The sequence below is a fragment of the Symphalangus syndactylus genome, chromosome 13 (genome assembly GCF_028878055.3).
Source record: "Symphalangus syndactylus isolate Jambi chromosome 13, NHGRI_mSymSyn1-v2.1_pri, whole genome shotgun sequence".
Classification (NCBI taxonomy): Eukaryota; Metazoa; Chordata; class Mammalia; order Primates; family Hylobatidae; genus Symphalangus; species Symphalangus syndactylus.
In genome coordinates, this window is record NC_072435.2 from 120,932,917 (window position 1) to 120,952,192 (window position 19,276).

General features: G+C 51.8%; 1 protein-coding gene across 6 annotated transcripts in view; it reads left to right on the plus strand.

Moving 5' to 3' along the window:
* The window catches only part of AACS (acetoacetyl-CoA synthetase), an 81,107-nt gene extending 61,831 nt beyond the window's left edge, over positions 1 to 19,276 (plus strand). Inside the window, exons 11-18 of one of the 6 annotated variants that reach the window (XM_055239065.2) lie at positions 7 to 71; positions 204 to 326; positions 3,749 to 3,862; positions 4,923 to 5,048; positions 9,604 to 9,673; positions 10,416 to 10,474; positions 12,308 to 12,510; positions 18,059 to 19,276. In XM_055239065.2, coding sequence (XP_055095040.1) covers positions 7 to 71; positions 204 to 326; positions 3,749 to 3,862; positions 4,923 to 5,048; positions 9,604 to 9,673; positions 10,416 to 10,474; positions 12,308 to 12,510; positions 18,059 to 18,196 — 898 coding nt within the window. In that variant the 3' untranslated portion in view covers positions 18,197 to 19,276. The remainder of the gene's footprint in view (positions 1 to 6; positions 72 to 203; positions 327 to 3,748; positions 3,863 to 4,922; positions 5,049 to 9,603; positions 9,674 to 10,415; positions 10,475 to 12,307; positions 12,511 to 18,058) is intronic. The other 5 variants (XM_055239067.2, XM_063614757.1, XM_055239066.2 and 2 more) reach the window with 5 other exon arrangements.

The following is a 19,276-nucleotide window of genomic DNA, read 5'->3' on the forward strand; positions in this document are numbered from 1 at the left end:
CCCTAGCATCACTGTTCTGGTAACCGGGGCCAAGTGGCTGTCGGTGCTGGAAGAGAAGGCCATGAAGCCGGGTGAGTGTGCCTCTTCAATACTCATTCCCTATACTGCCAATCAAGGAAATTAAATCCATCCTATTTCCTGCTTGCGAGTAAGGCGTCAGGCACTGGGTTTAGTTTTAATCTTTTGGTGATTCTGCACTCCAGTGGAAACCCACAGTCTCCAGATGCTCCACACGATCCTGTCCACTGGCTCCCCACTGAAAGCCCAGAGCTACGAGTATGTCTACAGGTGCGTCAAGAGCAGCATCCTCCTGGGCTCCATCTCAGGTATGGCCCCAGCGGGGACGGTCCTTCCAGCCATCCCCGCCAGCCCCATGAGTATGCACACCTCTGCCCAGTGCTTGGATTCATCCCAAGGACATGGTCCGCTGGGCAGCCAATACGCACGGTCCCTTCTCATGATCTGAGGCAGTGATGTTCCACAAAGTCACTGTGAACACTGAGCCCATACGGAACCCTTACTCCTGGGGGAAATATATTTATATCCACACACACACACCTCTCACATCGATTATAGTCTTAAAATCCAAAACAATACATCTTGGTAGGTTCTACATTTTTTATTTTGCAAAAGAGGAAATGCAGTTCAGAAGCATTCAGTGACTTGCCCAAGGCTGCCCCACTGTCAGGTGCCAGAGCTGGGATGCCACGCCCGGGAACAGAGCACCCTGCCCCACCCTGCCCCACCCTGCCCCAGGCTCCTGTGTGTGAGAGCGAAGCAGGGAGGCTGTGTCACCTTGTGTGACCTCAGTGGGAATGTGCCTGGGTGACTTAGGATTTTGACTGCTCTGCAATGTCTGAGAGTGACCGCAAAAGCTCCAGAGTATAGATATGGAGGTGTAACATACATTTTAGTGAGTAGGCAAATTCCCCAAAATAGAATCCGCAAATAGTGAGAATCCACTGTATGGAAGGACAAATATTGCAACATTGTTCATATAAGTAAAAAAGTAGACACTACCTGTATGCCTGGCAGAAGGAAATTGATTGAATAATTTAGGGTACAGTCTTAATTTATGCAGCCATTAGAAGTGCATGAAATACACGGATGGACATTGAAACATGGTCATGATGAATGAAAAAATCAGATTGCAGAATTACAAGGTGCGGTCATTTTTGCAGGTGGAAAACAGGTATATATGGATGTGTACGTGCACACTCATGTATGTATATATATGGGTGTATTATATGTGGATTCCAAGTGAAATTTTTTTTTTTTTTTTGAGACAGAATCTTGCTCCATCACCCAGGCTGGAGTGCAGTGGATGTGATCTCATCTCACTGCAACCTGTACCTCCTGGGTTCAAGCAGTTCTCGTGCCTCAGCCTCCCAAGTAGCTGGGATTACAGGCATGTGCCACCACGCCCAGCTAATTTTTCTATATTTTTAGTAGAGAAGGGGTTTCACCGTGTTGGTCAGGCTGGTCTCGAACTCCTGACCTCAGGTGATCCACCCACCTTGGCCTCCCAAAGTGCTGGGATTACAGGCGTGAGTCACTGTGTCCGGCCCCCAAGTGCACTTTTTCTCATAACTTTTTTCTTAACATAAAGTTGTGCTTTAGAAAATGGTTCACACACGTCGTAAAAAAATTCAGAGTCCACAAAGGTGTCCTCATTGCTGCCGCCCCCTTCCCCAAGGAAGCCGACATTGTTCCCTTCAGAGATGTTCTGTGCGTAGGTGAGCGTGTGTGCTTGAGTGTGTGTGAGTGTGTGTTTACATTTTTACACAGATGTAGTTTAGGGTACACACCTCAGTTCCCCTTCACATGACTTAAGAGTTGATTCTGGCCGGGCGCGGTGGCTCACGCCTGTAATCTCAGCACTTTGGGAGGCCAAGGTGGGCAGATCACGAGGTCAGGAGATCAAGATAATCCTGGCCAACATGGTGAAACCCCATCTCTTTTAAAAATACAAAAAATTAGCCGGGCGTGGTGGCGGGCGCCTGTAGTTCCAGCTACTCGGAAGGCTGAGGCAGGAGAATGGCGTGAACCCAGGAGGCGGATCTTGCAGTGAGCTGAGATCACGCCACTGAACTCCAGCCTGGGTGACAGAGCGAGACTCCATCTCAAAAAAAAAAAAAAAAAGAGTTGATTCCATTGCTGCCCATAGAAATCTTTGGGTCACTTTTTTTTTTTTTGTAAGACAGGGTTTTGCTCTGTTGCTCAGGCTGGAGTGCACAGTGACGTGATCATGGCTCACTGCAGCCTCCACCTCCTGGGCTCAAGTGATCCTCCCACCTCAGCCTCCTGAGTAGCTAGGACCACAGGTGCACGCCACCATGCTCAGCTGCGTTTTTTTATTTTTTGTAGAGATGGGGTTCTACCATGTTGCCCAGACTGTTCTTGAACTCCTAAGCTCAAGTGATTCTCCCACCTTGGCCTCCCAAAGTGATGGGATTACAGGCATGAGCCACCATGCCTGGCCTGGGTCACTTTTATTTTATTTTTACATATTTGTAGTTCTGATTTTTCTCCTTGTGATTTAAAAACATACTCTCAAAGCACCTCTTTAAGAGGTGCCATTTATATAAAATTAGCCAGGCATGGTGGCACATGCCTGTATTCCCAGCTACTAGGGAGACTGAGGCAGGAGAATCGCTTGAACCTGGGAGGTGGAAGTTGTGGTGAGCCGAGATCATGCCATTGCACTCCAGCCTGGGCAACAGGAGCGAAACTCCGTCTAAAAGAAAAAATAGGTGCCATTTGCCCGAAGCCTGAGGCCGTCCGCCAGCCTTCCTCCCCACCGTTGGTTCCAGAGCCTGAGGTGGGGGGTCTGAGCCATTCCCCTCAGCAGAGTGAGCTGCAGGAAGGAGGTCAGGAGCCCTGCTCAACCTTGACGGTTGCAGAAACAAACGTGACTCACTCATTTTCGTGGGACACATCAGTCAGTGACATGAAATGGCAGAGAAGACATCACATTTTATTCTCTGCCTGAAGGAAGAAATAAAATCACACTCCACGGTCTTGCAGCTGGGAACTTTTTTTTTTTTTTTTTGACAGAATCTCGCTGTGTTGCCCAGGCTGGAGTGCAGTGGCACAATCTTGGCTCACTGCAGCCTCCGCCTCCAGGTTCAAGCAATTCTTGTGCCTCAGCCTCCTGAGTAGCTGGAATTACAGGCATGCGCCACCACGCCTGGCTAATTTTTTGTATTTTTAGTAGAGACGGGGTCTCACCATGTCGTCTAGGCTTGTCTCAAACTCCTGAGCTCAGGCAATCCGTCCACCTTAGCCTCCCAAAGTGCTGGGATTATAGGCGTCAGCCACCGCCCCAGCCACATTTCTGATTTTCCAACCATTAAGTCCACATAAACCATGGTGCTCAAGCCTTCCCATGTGACGGGTCTGTCTAGGCAGTGCCTGCCGGGTAGATATCACAGGCAAAGCTTCCATTTTCTGCGATCCTGAGTCTTGAATTTCAGCATGACCACAGGAGGTCGTTTACTTAGCGGATCCTCTAGCAGGCAGTCGCGGCCAAAATGTCAATCACCAGATGTCGGGGGTTCATTCTAATTTCCATGTCACCTCTTCCACTGCTCCCTGAAAAGAAGCCCCACCTGTCTGGGATGTTGCAGTATTTGTCGAGGAGAGTAGATATTTGTCCTCTTGGCACTTTCTCCTTTGTTGCTCACTAATTTAACACAATTTGTCTTGGGCTTCTGAATTTTGAATCTCCCTTTGCCATTGCTTGCAGGAGGCACCGACATCATCTCCTGCTTCATGGGCCACAATTTTTCTCTTCCTGTGTATAAAGGGGAGATTCAGGCCCGGAACCTGGGCATGGCCGTGGAGGCGTGGAACGAGGAAGGTGATGGCTTCACCAACTGTTTCTTTCTGTGATTAGGCGTGAGTTGGGAGCTTGGGAGCGTTCAGATGTGTAACTTTGCTTGGTCATAGTTCTCCAAAACAGCCCTTGGAGGGGAGGCCCCTGTCACTTGCAGCGTGATGTCCTTTCCCCCCAGCTTGGTTTAACACCCACCGGGCTTCTGGTCCCCAGCCCCTGAGAGGTCAGGGTCGAGCTGGAGGACAGATAGAGAGCTGTGTGCTCAGGAACAGTGGGCAGGTGGGTGGTCGTTGCCCTGCATCTGAACCCTGGTGCTGGATACACAGGCAGCAGCCAGCTCGGAGCTTCTGAGAACCTGGTCAGGGAAGGGATAGTCTCCCGCTATGCCGGGCCTGGCAGCTAGAAATCCAGCTGTGCTAGGAGGGGTGAGCAGGGCTCAGTGCACCTGCTCTGCAGGGCAGTGTGGGAGGAGTCAGTGAAGCTGAAGATGCATACGTGCCCTGTGATCTGGGAATTCCACTCCCAGAAGACTTACTTGTGATCCATGCAAGAATGTTTGTAGCACCCCATGATTTGTAATGGAAAACAAAATTGGGAACAATAGAAATGTCCATCTTTGGGAGGAAGAAACTCTGTGATCACATGTGGAGAATGACCACGTGGTGAATATGAATGAACCAGAGCGAGCCCTAGTAGCCCGAACGAGCCCAGATGTCATGCTGAGTGAGCACAGGAAGACGCGGGACACATAGAAGGACAGCGTGTGTGTGTTCAAAGGCATGCAGAGTGACGACATATGCTATTCAGGGATGCGTGTGGATGGAGCAGAAATGTTAACACACATGGGAATAACAAATCACTACGTCCGAGACAGCGATTTTGGGGAGCACACAGGAAGGGGACTTCATCTGGGAGAAACGCATTATTAGGCTGTCTTGACAGGTGTGTGGGCATGGATCATCTCTGTACCTTTGTATATGTCTGGTATATTGCATAATAAGTAATAGCTTAAGAAAGAGAGAGAGACAGCCAGGGTGTGTGGCTGTGGTGTGTGTTGGGCTTATTTTTAATTCTCCCATACCAGGAAAGGCGGTCTGGGGAGAGAGCGGCGAGCTGGTGTGTACTAAGCCGATCCCTTGCCAGCCCACACACTTCTGGAACGATGAGAACGGCAACAAGTACAGGAAGGCGTATTTCTCCAAATTCCCAGGTCGGTTGGAGAGATGCAGACAGAGCTGGCCAGCCTCTGCCTTGGCTGGGCCTTCTGTGTCTAATTCTGTACCATCGTGCCCCTCCCCTCTTCCTTCCCCCACCAGGGCTTGGAGAAGCTGCTTATAGCTCATTCCGCCAGTGGGGAGATAATGAATTTTTGATCAATATCTTGTTGTCTTCAGCTTGAAGCTATCGTGTGCAACTGTAATCTGGTTTAGTTGAATCTCAGCCACCTCTGCCCAGAGCCTCTTGGCCCCAGCCCGTGCTGCTGGGAGCTGGCACGAGCCTCTGGTTTGCATGTGGGAGGGTGGAGGGCACAGGGCCCACTCGCTGAAACAGGGTGATGCCTGCCTGTTCAAGAGGAGTGGCATGTGGAAGTGGTGTCTGGCTCGGGTCTCTTCCTTCATGTCTCTCACCATCATCCAGTCCTCATGGAGATGCTGGAGGAAGAGCGCTTTTGCGGTGGAAGGATTTACAACCCGACACATCACTCTCACATAGACTGACACCCTTGGGTGTCGTCTTTTGAGTGGTGCCTTGCCCCAAAGCAGGGAAGTCTTTTATTTAAAGCTCTGATTCCTGCCTCCCTCTAATCTTATTTCATAAGCAGTCTCGAGTTATTGCTGCTATGTAATTCATCGTTTAGCAAGCCTTCTGTTCTAGAGTTATTTATACTCAGTACTTGCTTTCTGCAGTCTCTCAAAAGGTAATCTGGTTTAGCACAGACCACGTATGGAGAATCAGAAAGCAGCAAGTGGTAGGATTTGCCAGGTATCCTTCCTGCCTTGCGTGTTTGCGTGTCACCGTTGAAGCCATTGTGCCTGGAATAGCGCCTTCCTGCAGCAGCGTGGGGCATCCCGCCAGGGGTGGCTCAGCCTCCACTGCATACCTGCTGCACTTATGCCTCACCTTGGCTCCTGCCGTGAGCAGCTGTGCAGACAGATGAATGCAGAAAAGCAAGAGTGGATGTAGAGAAACACTCTTCAGATGACCCTGAAGAGGAGGGCAGGGGCTCCTGCCTTGGGAGGAGAGGCCAGAAGGATTAGAATCTCAGTTTGAGGATCCATCCAAGAAATGACAGACCTTCATCTTCTGTAACATTGCTCTTTGAAAACTCTCTTTTCTGTCCCTTTTTTTGTCACATGTGCAAGGGTTCATGTGATAGATGTCTCTCAGGATTAATTTCAGAATAATCTTTTTTTGAAACTGATATTCTTTCTTGGAGAAGACAAATACTTTGTGACGTGTTATATTTCCATTTTTGCCTAGGCTGCCAGGAAACTCAGAGCTGAAATCATTGCTTTGTTTTTGTAGTCCTCTTACCTTTAGGGTAAGATTTTGCTTCTCTTTGAATAATCCTATCATGAAGTCAGTTTTAAAGGTAGCTTCCTCCAATACTTTCTGGGTGTAGGTGAGAGATATGAATAAATATGGAAAGACAAAGGCAGATCAGATAATGAGATCTGAAGCTGTTTATCATGGACAGGGTGAACATAGCTGCACTTAGACCATTCCTCAAGCACCAGCGCTGAGACATTCTTGGGCTGTATAGGAAATGGCGTGATGGCAAAACCAAGCAAGTGAAGAGAAATTTCCCAGAAAGAGCAAGCCTTCCTTTCCACAACTCGGAGTGGGTTTATGGACATCGTTACCTTAAAAAATGATGCCAGGTGAAAATGTAAACAGGCCATGTGCTGGTATGGAAAGATACTCAGGATGTTAGTAAGTGAAAATGAAAGTTTAAGAACAGAGGACATAGCATCCCTTTAGTGTAAATTTTAATTTTTTTATTTTAGAGACAAGGTCTCCATCTGGCCCTGGGCTGGAGTGCAGTGGTGTGAGCTCGGTGCACTGCAGCCTTGATCTCCAGGGCTCAAAGGATCCTCCCACCTCAGCCTCCTGAGTAGCTGGGACTACAGGTGTGTGCTACCATGCCTGGTTAATTTTTGTATTTTTGGTAGAGATGAGGTCTGTCTATGTTGACCAGGCTGGTCTCGAACTCTTGAGCTCAAGCAATCCTCCTGCCTCGGCCTCCTCAAGTGCCAGGATTACTAGCATGAGCCACCGCACCTGGCCTTGTGTAAATTTTAAAAAGGAAGTTCATATGTGTGATTGTGTGAATAAATGAATAATGAGTGTGAATAAGGGCTTATATGAGTGGTGAGATTATGAGCCCATTTTGGTTTTCTTTATGGCTTTTTGTTTTTATTTTTTGAGATGGTATCTCGCTGTGTTGCCCAGGCTGGGGTGCAGTGGCACGATCTCAGTTTCTCCTGCCTCAGCCTCCTGAGTAGCTGGGATTACAGGCGTGCGCCACCACGCCCAGCTAATTTTTGTATTTTTGGTGGAGATGGGGTTTCACCATGTTAACCAGGCTGGTCTCAAACTCCTGATCTTGTGATCCACCCACCTTGGCCTCCCAAAGTGCTGGGATTACAGGCATGAGCCACCAGGCCTAACCACTTTTTATTATTTTTAAAAACTTAAAATTTTAAAAGAAAGTAAAAGCAGACTTAAGATTTAGGTCATTGCAGATGCCACATTCCAAACAGGCCTGGTCTGTTATCGGCAGTCACCTGTTCCCACCGTATTTCCGCTTTCACCTCAGCTCCCAGGAGACTCAAAGCTTAAGTCCGTGCCTTGAAGAATGAGAATGATCTGAATCTGTTCAGTCTGCTGTAGAAAGGAAGACATTGTTTCTGCGGCTTTGTTTTGCCATCAGGCCACTTCCTCTGTGGTGCCCTGGAGCCAGCCACTAGTGGATTCCTCCTCTCAGCGTGGCTTTGCAAGGGATCAAAGTGTGTCAGGGGGAAGTTTTCACAAAAAACATTTCTTCAGAGTGGATTTACATCCTCCTTTTTCTCTGCATTTCCGGGGTCTCAGTAATTAGGGCACAGTACTACAGATGGCCCAGAAAACCCAGAAATTTCCCATCCGATTAAAGGGAGATCTGACTCCAGGCAAACAAGACTGTATGTTGTTGCTGGCACTGAAGTTCCAGAATGAGGAAGGACTCCCAGGTGAGCGGCACGCACAGGCTTGCAGCTCCCATCTTCCAGGGCTGCCATTCATAAACTCAGTTTGCTGAGTAGCCATACAGATGTGCTCCTGCAGAAGCCAGGCACATCAATTGCAAGCCTAGGAGTGGATTTTTTTTTTTTTTCCTTTATTTGTGTATGTGAATCTTTTAAAAGTCCAATAAGAAAGAATTGGTTTCATTCTCTAGCTTGGGGAGGCAGGAGGAAAGACCTGAAGGCCTGCAATTCTCTTTTTTTTGCATCGGAATAAGTAGCTTAGGGCTCATTTCATTCTCTTCAGCTGTCTCCCAGGGACTGTGCACTCGCTGTACACAGTCCCCTTGGCCTTCGTCCCCATAGAAGGCTTGGTGGCGGCTTGTGGCAGCGTCTCCTTCACGATGTCACATGAACGCGTGAATAGAGTAGGTAGCTGTTGAGTCATAAGCTGTTTGGGTTAGCTCTTGCCACAGAGTGGAGAAGTGTCTCGAGATTTGGGAGGGAGAGATGCCTTCTGAGGCTGCCACCCGTCAGTGAGGACACAGAAGCTGGCTTCTTTACTGTTTTCCCTTCCCGGATCGCAGGAAATCTTTGGGGCGTTATTGCAGGAGGCCAGCCTGCTGCTGCGGCAGATGACTTCTGGCACTGCAAAATGGCAGAGATGCGCTTTTGATTACGGACAGCCAGTTCCCCTCAGTGTGGCTGCTCAAGGGCTGGGGGTGGGTGTCAGCAGGAGGAGGCCCCCAGCTGGTGAAGTGCTCCCTTGGTGACTCTCGGCTGTGTGGGTTCTCTTCACTGTTTGGCGCCTGGGTGGAGGATGTGGTAAAGGAACCTCTCTCCTTAGAGGCTACATCCAAAGCTGGGGTTCGATCCCTTTGGTCCATCAGCTTCATGGTGCCACCCCAGCGTTCAGGCCTTCTCTGAACAGCTGCACACGTGGCCTGCTGACACTGTGTTGTTGTCACCCCTGGCTCTTTCCTCTTCCCCGTCTCCTCATCCCCTGGGTGTTACCTGCTAATCGGCTCTCTGTCCATGTGGCTAATGCTTTGGTTCAAGCCTGCATGACGTGGACTGGTGCAGTAGCCTCCTTCCTGGTCATGAGCTTGTGTATTCCATTCTAAGATCTGGCCCCAACCTCTGCATACCCTGTGCCCTCCACTGCCCCTGCCCACTCTTGCTTCCCAAGACATGGCTTATTCTTTCCTGTGCTACGCCCAGGGTTGTCTCCAGACACTCCTGTTGACCCCCAGTGGCCTGGCCAAGCTTGGTCCTGCCCTCTGTGAATTCCCGGGTCCTTGCTGGTGCCCGAGGAGCTGCGTTCCTCCTCACCGGCTGTGTCAGAGCTGCCCCGGCAGCAGCCCCCCTAGAGGGCATGTTCCTTGGGGCAGGAACAGTCTGGCTGTCTCTGGCCCCCAGCCCCACACCAGAGCTGCCTCTGGGCCCCAGTGATGTCTGCGGACCTACACCCAGCGTCTGTCCAGGCAGCCTGTCACGGCCCCTTCTCCTCGGGGTGACCAGGTGCCTCTGCTGTCCTTGCAGGTATCTGGGCTCATGGAGACTACTGCAGAATCAACCCCAAGACCGGGGGCATCATCATGCTTGGCCGGAGGTAAGGGCTTCGGGGTTGGCTTCTCTTCCCTGGAGCCCCACCTTCCAGAGGCAGGGGGATGGGGGAGGAGGTGCTTTCTGTAAAAGTCAGTGACCCCCTTCCTGGGCACCCCACTCCACTCCAGCACCAGGGTGTCCACACCACCCACACCTCTGCTCGTGTCTGGGACCCCCAAGCCCCCACTGGCTGGTGCGCTGTGTTTCCCCACCCCTGTGCCCATGCACACACCGTCCCTGGGCCTGAAGACCCCTCCGAGGAAGCATTGTCTGCTCAGTCTGCGACATGGCTGACTGTCCCCCATCTTGGACCCTTCCTGTGTCGTTCCTGGGGTGGGGCATCTCTGTGCCAGCTTCCTTCCCGAGGGCTGGGTCTGGGCGTGATCCAAGTCTCCCTGCCCTGTGATGGGGTTCTCGGGTAGGGGGTGTCAGGATGGGGGTCCCACAGTAAGGGTCCCACAGTAAAGGCACAGCAGTGTCCACACCCGCAATGGGGGACACGTGCAGGTGGGAAGGGAGTGAGGTGACAGATGTTCCTGCACAGAGGTGCCTCCCTTGATGTAGAGCTTTAACCTGAGAGGGAGAAAGAGCCAGGTGGCAGGGCAAGGAGCTGGGGAGGGGAGTGTCCGTGACTAGTCCTGGGGGGTGCCATGGGGAAGTGGGGGGTGACTGCCCTCCCGTGGGACCCCTGGGACTTGCTTCACTCCAGAGCTGCGGTGTGGCCCTGACCTCTTCTCTCTTTCCAGTGACGGCACACTCAACCCCAATGGGGTGCGGTTCGGCAGCTCGGAAATCTATAACATTGGTACGTGCTTCCCCTCCCTGAGCGTTCTCCAGTCTCCAGGAAGGAGGAGGGTGCTGGCGGGAGCCCCAGGGCCCTTTCCAAAGGCCCCGCCTTTGGCACAACTCTGGCCCCTTGGTCTCTGGTGTGACAGTGGATGTTTGTGAGCCTGACCTCCTTTCCAGAATATAACCTTGCCCACACTGCTGTCCTTATAAAACCTCAAATGGGGTCTTTAAGGTCCCTTTGCCCATCCCCTTCCTCATTATAGCTCATCCTCCTGGTGAGCTCTGCTGGGTTGGTTACTTGTGTCTATCTACTCTTTTTTTTTTTTTTTTTTTTCAGAGTCTCCCTCTGTCACCAAGGCTGGAGTGCAGTGGTGTGATCTTGGCTCACTGCAACCTCTACCTCCTCAGTAGCTGGGATTACAGACATGCACCACCATGCCCAGCTAATTTTTGTATTTTTGGTAGAGATGGGGTTTCACCATGTTGGCCAGGCTGGTCTCCAACTCCTGACCTCAAGTGATCCACCTGCCTTGGCCTCCCAAAGTGCTGGGATTACAGGCGTCAGCCACCGCGCCTGGCCAACTTGTGTCTACTCTTTATGGTTGAAGAAACCAGAAACACAGAGAGGGTTCAGGATTGCTGAAGGTCACACAGCACCATGCAGGACACCAAGCACAGAGAGTGTAGGCCTGTGGGTCTCAAAACTGCACAGTGGAGTCACCTGTGGGCCTTCAAACTCCCTGGCCCAGGGACCCAGCCCCAGCCCAGGCCGCAGAGTCGGTCAGATGGCCTCATATGCTAGTGCTTAGGTCAGAGTCCTAAACTTACGTCAAGGTCATTTGTGTGGCCAGGGTAGATAAATCCTGATGTCTGATTCCAGCCTTTGTTCCTCACTCCAGTGGAGTCCCCACCACAGGCACCTGCTTCCTTTTTATTTTTATTTTTATTTTTTGAGACAGTGTCTTACTCTCTTACACAAGCTGGAGTGCAGTGGCGTGATCTCAGCTCACTGCAATCTCCGCCTCCTGGGCTCAAGCAGTCCTCTCACCTCAGCCTCCCGAGTAGCTGGGTCTACAGGCGTGCACCACTATGCCCAGCTAATTTTTGTATTTTTTGTAGAGATGAGGTTTTGCCATGTTGGCCAGGCTGGTCTCAAACTCCTGAGCTCAAGTAATCAACCCATTTCGGCCTCCTAAAGTGCTGGAATTACAGGTGTGAGCCACTGTGCCCGGCCACCTGCCTCCTTTTTTGGGAGGCCAACAGGGTCTCACCCTGTTGTCCAGGCTGGGGGGCAGTGGCGCAATCATAGCTCACTGTAGCCTCATCCTCCTGGGCTCAGGCGATCCTCCTGCCTCAGCTTCCCGAGTAGCTGTGTCTCCAGGCGTGTATCCCATGCCTGGCTTAGTTTTTAATTTTTTGTGGAGACACAGTCTCCCTATGTTGTCCAGGCTGGTCTCAATCTCCTGAACTTCAGTGATCCTCCCACCTCAGCCTCCCAGAGTGCTGGGATTACAGGCCTGAGCCACCATGCCCGGCCCTCTTTTTTATCTTGAATTAATTTCCCATTAAGTAAGGCCCGCACCTGGCCTCCTGGTAGGCCATCACCCATCCTGCCAAAGCTGAAGCTCTCTCTGCCTCCCCAGTGATGGGTTTTCTTCCACTTGTGAAACAGCTTCCTCAGCAAATGTCCCTCCAAGGCACTCCTCCTGGGTGGACTGGGAGAACACAGGCACCCCTGGTAGGCTTGGGGGACCCAGCCTGCCCCTCCTGCTCTGCCAGGTTGCTGTGAGGCCCGACCCCACACTGAGGGGCCCCCTGCGTGAATGTGCGCCCTCTCCTGTCTCCACAGTGGAATCCTTCGAGGAGGTGGAGGACAGCCTGTGTGTCCCCCAGTACAACAAGTACAGGGAGGAGAGGGTGGTCCTCTTCCTGAAGATGGCCTCCGGGCACGCCTTCCAGCCTGACTTGGTTAAGAGGATCCGCGACGCCATCCGCGTCGGCTTGTCTGCGCGACACGTGCCCAGCCTCATCCTGGAAACCAAGGGCATCCCGGTATGGCCATCTCCCGCCAGCGAGGAGACCACAGCCATCGCCCCATGAGCCCACACATTGAGGGGCGCTTACATCTGAGCAGCTTGGTGGTGCTTTATATATCGTTTGTCTATGTTGCCTAGCAACGCCATCCTCTCCCTGCCATCCTTTCTCCTACCCTTCCTAAGACTGCATTTAAAGCAACTTCTGCTAAATACCCATGTTCAGAGGGTTAGCGGGCCCAGCCCTGCAGGTCCAACTGACTTCTCTCTGCTATCCCCTGGTTTTAGTGTATTCTCAAAATTTTTAATGAGAACATTAATTTTAACTTTTTTATTTTTTTATTTATTTTTTATTTTTTATTTTATTTTTTATTTTATTTTTTATTTTATTTTTTTTGAGACTGAGTCTCTCTCTGTCACCCAAGCTGGAATGCAATGGCTCAATCTCAGCTCACTGCAACCTCCGCTTCCCGGATTCAAACAGTTCTCCTGCCTCAGCCTCCTGAGTTAACTGGTAGCTGGGATTACAGTCACATGCCAGCATGCCTGGCTAATTTTTTATATTCTTAGTAGAGACGGGGTTTTGCCATGTTGGCCAGGCTGGTTTCAAACTCCTGACCTCAAGTAATCCGCCCACTTCAGCCTCCCAAAGTGCTGGGATTACAGGCGTGAGCCACTCTACCCAGCCAATTTTAACTTTTTAAAGTGCTGCTAGGAGCCGTTGCTCTTGCCTTTTAATTTTAAGTTCTGCCGGTACAGACAAGACTTGACTCTTTAGAGGCAAGTCTTTCTAAGGCTGTGTCGTCATCCCCCAGCCCCTGGCCCCAGTACACTCTACTTTGATTCTAAGTGGGGGAGGAGGAGGGTCACCCAGATTGGATCACAGCTTTCATTTGCATTGCTTACAAAATGGATGCACCGCAAGCTGACAGAAGCTGCTGTGTGTGTGTGTGTGTGTGTGTGTACGGTGTGTATGTGTGTGAATGTACACAACAGTTTAGACAGTGGCAGGCTGTATTTGAAGCCTACAGAATGGCTGTTCGTTAAGGAGAAGATGGGAGCAGACACTCACTGGGTTCCCAGGGGAAGCTGACTTTGATGTTGCCCGGGAGCAGGCCTGATTCTGTGAGGTGTAACCAGAGACAAGATTTACCAGGAGAGGCTGCTTCCTGGAGAATGCTGAAATATGTGATGCCGTTGACTTTGAAACCCGTAGATCATTCTCTTTGCCTTAAAAGTTATTTCAACATCTTCAAAACAACCTGTCTAGGAGTGGGGGCTGGGGAGAGTGCTCGCAGCATGGCCACGGCATGCAATCCCTGACCATCCCTGGAAGACTGACTCCCACTCGGGACCCTGTTCCTCCTCCCGGCGCCTGTCCACATCTGCGCTGACGCCCACTCGGGACCCTGTTCCTCCTCCTCCCGGCGCCTGTCCACATCTGCGCTGATGCCCACTCGGGACCCTGTTCCTCCTCCTCCCGGCGCCTGTCCACATCTGCGCTGACGCCCACTTGGGACCCTGTTCCTCCTCCTCCCGGCGCCTGTCCACATCTGTGCTGACGCCCACTCGGGACCCTGTTCCTCCTCTTCCCGGCGCCTGTCCACATCTGTGCTGATGCCCACTCGGGACCCTGTTCCTCCTCCTCCCGGCACCTGTCCACATCTGTGCTGACTCCCACTCGGGACCCTGTTCCTCCTCCTCCCGGCACCTGTCTACATCTGCGGTGTTGGTTGCTTTTTGTGGTGTCCACACGTTACCTTGGCTTTCTGGTTCTGCATGGGAAGAGCCCTGCAGCGTGGGGCTTTCCATCCATCTCTTTTTCTCTTATTTTTGGTTGGTGACTCTTGGCGGCTCTCTGTGGGGACACTGGTGCTCTCCAAGAAGGTACTTCTTGAATCAGTGACCCTTATTGTCTCTTTCTGATGAGGGTCTAAGGTTTTCCTTCGGTGCATCAGTGCTGTCTCATCTGGAACATTTTAGGGAAATGGAATTTGAATTTGTCCCCTTGGCTTTATATTATTGAAAAAGAACTTGGGTCTTTTGCTGCCAGAACAGTTATTACCAAACCATATTTGATCACGAGAGTAGTGGAACAATTTATTATGAAGGGCGGAAACTCAGCACGTTTCTTTCCCCGGTTGTCCTGGCTTTTGTGGGCTTGCGGCCAGGGCGCCCAGCTGGGCTCTGGGCTCTTTCTCTCCCCAGACAGGGTCTTCTCCTGGGTCCATTCGGGAGGTTATTTGAAGGGTTCTTCCAGATTTTTGAATGTCCTTACATTTTCGAGCCCTCATGGTGGGCTTAGGAGAGGATTTACCTCTTTTATTGCTGGGCTAGGGAGGGGCCCAGCCTCCACAGGGAGGTGACACGGCGTGGCCCCAGCCTGCCCATTCAGGAACTGGACCCACTTCAGGGTCAGAAGAGGACAACTGAGGTCTCACCTGCAAAGTCCCAGGACCTTGCTGAGGCAGGAGAGCCTGTTGCAGGTCTGACCCTTCACATGTTGCTTGTGGGGAGTGGGCTACCCTCCCCTCACCACCCTGAGAACAGCCTGAGCCCGGAGTGCATCCAAGCAGTGGGAATAGGTGGCAGCCCATCTCTGTCTCTGCGTGGAGAGACACTGCCGCTTCTGTTCCCTGGGAAGTCAGTGCCATTTTCAGCATTTAGGGGGTTCCTGGTGAGTGCTCAGGAGACATCTGGGCCCAGAGCCAGCCACACTCCTCGTGTTGAGTAAGACTCATCCCGTCTCTGACCTGTGACACGAGGAGAGGAGCCCCTCACCCGCCCGTCACAGCTCAGGGTGGTGATGTGGCATCATCGGAGTGAGCGGCCCCGGGGGACTGGGGAGGCTCTGGCCAGCGTAGTCCTTGCCGCCAGGCTTCACAGTGGGTTGGTTCTCTGAGGGTCTTTATGCACAGGGGCTCTGTCACTTAGCCCTGGCCCCCACTCTGCCCCTGAGGTATGACTTTGGGCAGCTCAGCATCCAAGCCTCAGTTTCCCCATCTCTAAGATGGGTTGATAACAGAGCCTCTCTGGTGGGTGCTGTGGGCCACAGGGTGCCCAGAATGCAGTCCCCCTGCCTCTGTTTCTGTGCTGCCTCCACTCACCATCAGCCTTCATTCGGAGTAGGTGTGCACGCTGTCAGAGCCCTTCCACATACCTGATCTCAGTTGCTCTCTGTGCAAAAGTCAGAGAGGCTTTCCCTGCATTTCCTGTTTGAACAGTGTCCTGGCCTCCATCTTTAGCTTTGACAGTGTTTACCATGGGGGTGCTGAGGGTGAGTTCTTGTGTATATTCACATCTTTCTGGTGGAGTGGAGGCCCCTTGAGGACAGGAACCTTGTGGGTTTCCCTCCTTTTCTTCAGAGCCCAGCTGACTGCCTGGCAAACAGCAGGTGCTTTTGGTGTCTGGTGAGTGAATGGGGGGTGGGGAGCTGGTCCTGTGACCCTGGTGAGGTGGGACAAGCTTGTCTTCCTCACATCCATCTTACAGATGAGGAAACCCAGAGAGATGAGGGGTCTTGCCCAAGGAAGGGGTGTCCATACTCGGCTCCGCCTTCTGCTCACCCAGAATAAAGACCTGGGGACCCCGCGAGGGTCATGGCCAAGTGGAATGGACTCCTGGCATTTGAGGGCTTCCTGACTGCAGCCCTCAGGCAGCCATGGCTGTCCCAAGTGCAGCGGGCCTTTGCTCGGGTCATGGCTGGGATGTCTGGCCCTTCCTGACAGGAGGCTGCTGGGCTCCTGTCTACTTGGGGAGGCCTCGTGCAGGAGCTGCTGTGGGGGCGGGCAGGGGAGCGGTGGCTTCTTCCTTTCCCTTTCCCTTTCCTCTACCTTTCCCCTCTACCCAGAGGAAACGGTAGCAGGATTTTTTTTAAGAGGATGCTGCTGTATTTTGCCAGCGGGTGGAAGGTGGCGGTATTAGCTCCCGTGAGCTGCATGTGGACCCCTGTGTGAAGCGTAGCGGGGCACAGAGCAGGCGAGACGTTTGCATCTCACAGCAGGAGGGCCGGCGACACCACATGAAGTGACAGGCAGGCCCTCGGAAGCTGGCGCATAGATCCTTAATTAGTTCACACGTTGACTGAATTTTCAAGTGAATGAATTTTAATTACATCTCAGGTTAAAAAAAAAAAAAAAGGGTGCCAGTGATCGAGGGTTCGTTACTGGGCTCTGTTGCTCCTGAAGTTTCCTAGCCCACAACACACCAACACTGCCAGGGGTGGTTTGCATTCAAGGTGAAACACATGTGCCATGAATCTTAGAGGGAGCTCTGAATGTTTGGAAAGGGCCCAACTGTGAGAAAAAGTAACACAGCGTCCCGAGCAGATGGCTGGCTCTGAGGAGGAGTTCATGGGAGCTTGGGGACACTCTTGCCTCTGGTTCTAGGAAGCTAGGCCACTTCTGAAGTAATGGCAATAACTACTCTTTATCATAGAATAATGTGATAAAATATATAGAGAAGTAAAGTATAAATAAAAGTCAAATCATCATAAAACATAGTAGCTAGGCACTTCTGAAGCTGTGTGTGTGCTGACTCATTCATCCCGTGACTCACAGCCTTACTGCCTAGGTGCTGGCACCCCCACTTTCATTCGATGAAATGAACTCAGGTTCAGGAATTCACCTGGCATCCCCCAGATGGGGTGGCAGGAGCCACATCTTCCCTGAAAACTTTCTTGCCCAGGGTGCCTGCTGGGATTTAGGAATGTTCTATGCCTGCATTTTTATCCTGGTCAGGCAGACCCTGAACCCTGAGAGATACTCTTTTTTTATATTCCCATCTGGAATATGCACTGCCGGGGTCAGTGGGGTGTCTGGAGGGGCCCTCTCGAGGCCAGCTTGGATGTGACGCATGTGGTGTGTCCCAAAGGGGCCCAGTGGAGTGTGCAGTGTTAGAAAAATGAACATGCTCGGCCGGGCGCGGTGGCTCATGCCTTTGATCCTAGCACTTTGGGAGGCCGAGGTGGGTGGATCACGACGTCAGGAGATCGAGACCATCCTGGCTAACACAGTGAAACCCCATCTCTACTAAAAATACAAAAAATTAGCCAGGTGTGGTGGCGGGCGCCTGTAGTCCCAGCTGCTCGGAAGGCTGAGGCAGGAGAATGGTGTGAACCTGGGAGGCGGATCTTGCAGCAAGTGGAGATCGTGCCACTGCACTCCAGCCTGGGCGACAGAGCGTGACTGTCTCAAAAAAAAATGAAAAATGAACATGCTCATGGTGACCTCTGGGCGACTTTGAAATAGCCTCAGTTTCTCAACAGCCATGCCAGGGGGGCGGGGGCGGGGTGTGGAGAGTGTCAGAGTTGGGTTTCAGCACCAGTCCTTGAAATTGCCTTTCAGAAGAACAGGTTTTATCCCCCAAACAGAGGGGACAGTGGTTAGTTCAGCATACTTCGGTGCAGTTTGCAGACCTGGTGGGAAGAGGGGCATCTTAGAGCTGAGACCCATTCACTCTTGGTGCTCCAGGTGGAGCTGGGCCTTTGGGGCCTGGATATATCCAGGGCTGCGGATTTTCCCCCCTTCAGGTTTAAATGTTCTTGTTTTTCTACTTTTCCCTCGCAGTATACGCTCAATGGCAAGAAAGTGGAAGTTGCTGTCAAACAGATCATCGCTGGAAAAGCCGTGGAGCAAGGAGGTGCCTTCTCAAACCCCGAGACCCTGGATCTGTACCGGGACATCCCTGAGCTGCAGGGCTTCTGAGTCAGACTGGCTGGCGTGTCACTCAGCCACACCCGTGTGCACTGTAACTTTTGTGTGCTCGAGAAATTATATAGAAACCTACAGCTGTTGTAAAAGGATGTTCGCACCAAGTGTTCTGTAGGCTTGGGGAGGGATCGTTTCTCTGTTTTGTCGTTAAATCTGGTGGGTACCTGGGTCTTCCACACACTGGAGCGGGATTCTGGCCTTCAGAGACCAGGAGGGAGTGTCTGGGCCGCACGTGTGGCACTGTGGTGAGAGTGTGTGTCTTTGCACACACAGTGCAGTGGGAACAGTGGGGCTGGCTGGTGCTGAAGACAGACACACTCCTGAGCCAAGGTCTTGTCTTCAGCCTCCCCCTCCCGTTGTCCCATTTTGCTCTGTGAAGGTGCAAATCCCTTTCTTCCCTTCCCGTCTCAGGCTCTCCTGTTTTCCCTCAGGGTCCAGTATGCCTGAGCTTTAGCTGTTACAAAGGAACCCCCGTGACTTGACGCAGCTTTTCACAGCTGGCTGCTAGGACCGGCAGGCTGGGTGCTCACATGTGTCTGTGTCATGGATGGAATGCAGGCCCTGGAAGGCTGTGCGTCACCCGTCAACCCGAGCGCGCCTCCAGGCCAGCTTCCTTCCAAGGAACGAGTGGATTTCATACAGGATCTCTATTGCACAGACTCTGAATGGCTTTACATGTTTCTAAAGTGAATTAGGTGTGTGAAGCAGTGGGTGTCCACCCGTGTCCCTCATGGGTGAGCCCTCTAGCTGTGAGCCCAGGCAGCATGGTCACCGAGGGTCCTCACCAGGAACCGCATCCCTGTGCTGCCTCCACCTGAGAGTTGCTAGGGGGTTCCTGTCGAGATCATGTCATCAGCACCCCTAAGTCACGGGTTTCCATAGCCAGGCAGTTGGTATGTACCATTCAGTTCAGCGTATGAACTTGTATCTGTAATCTGATGTTCATTTTTATATTTTTTGAAACTGAGCACAATGAAATCCTTTCTTGCATCATTTTCCTTTTGGATTATAAAAATATGGGGGAAAGTGCTATGATGAATTTATGCAATAAATTTATACGTGTGTGCACATGAA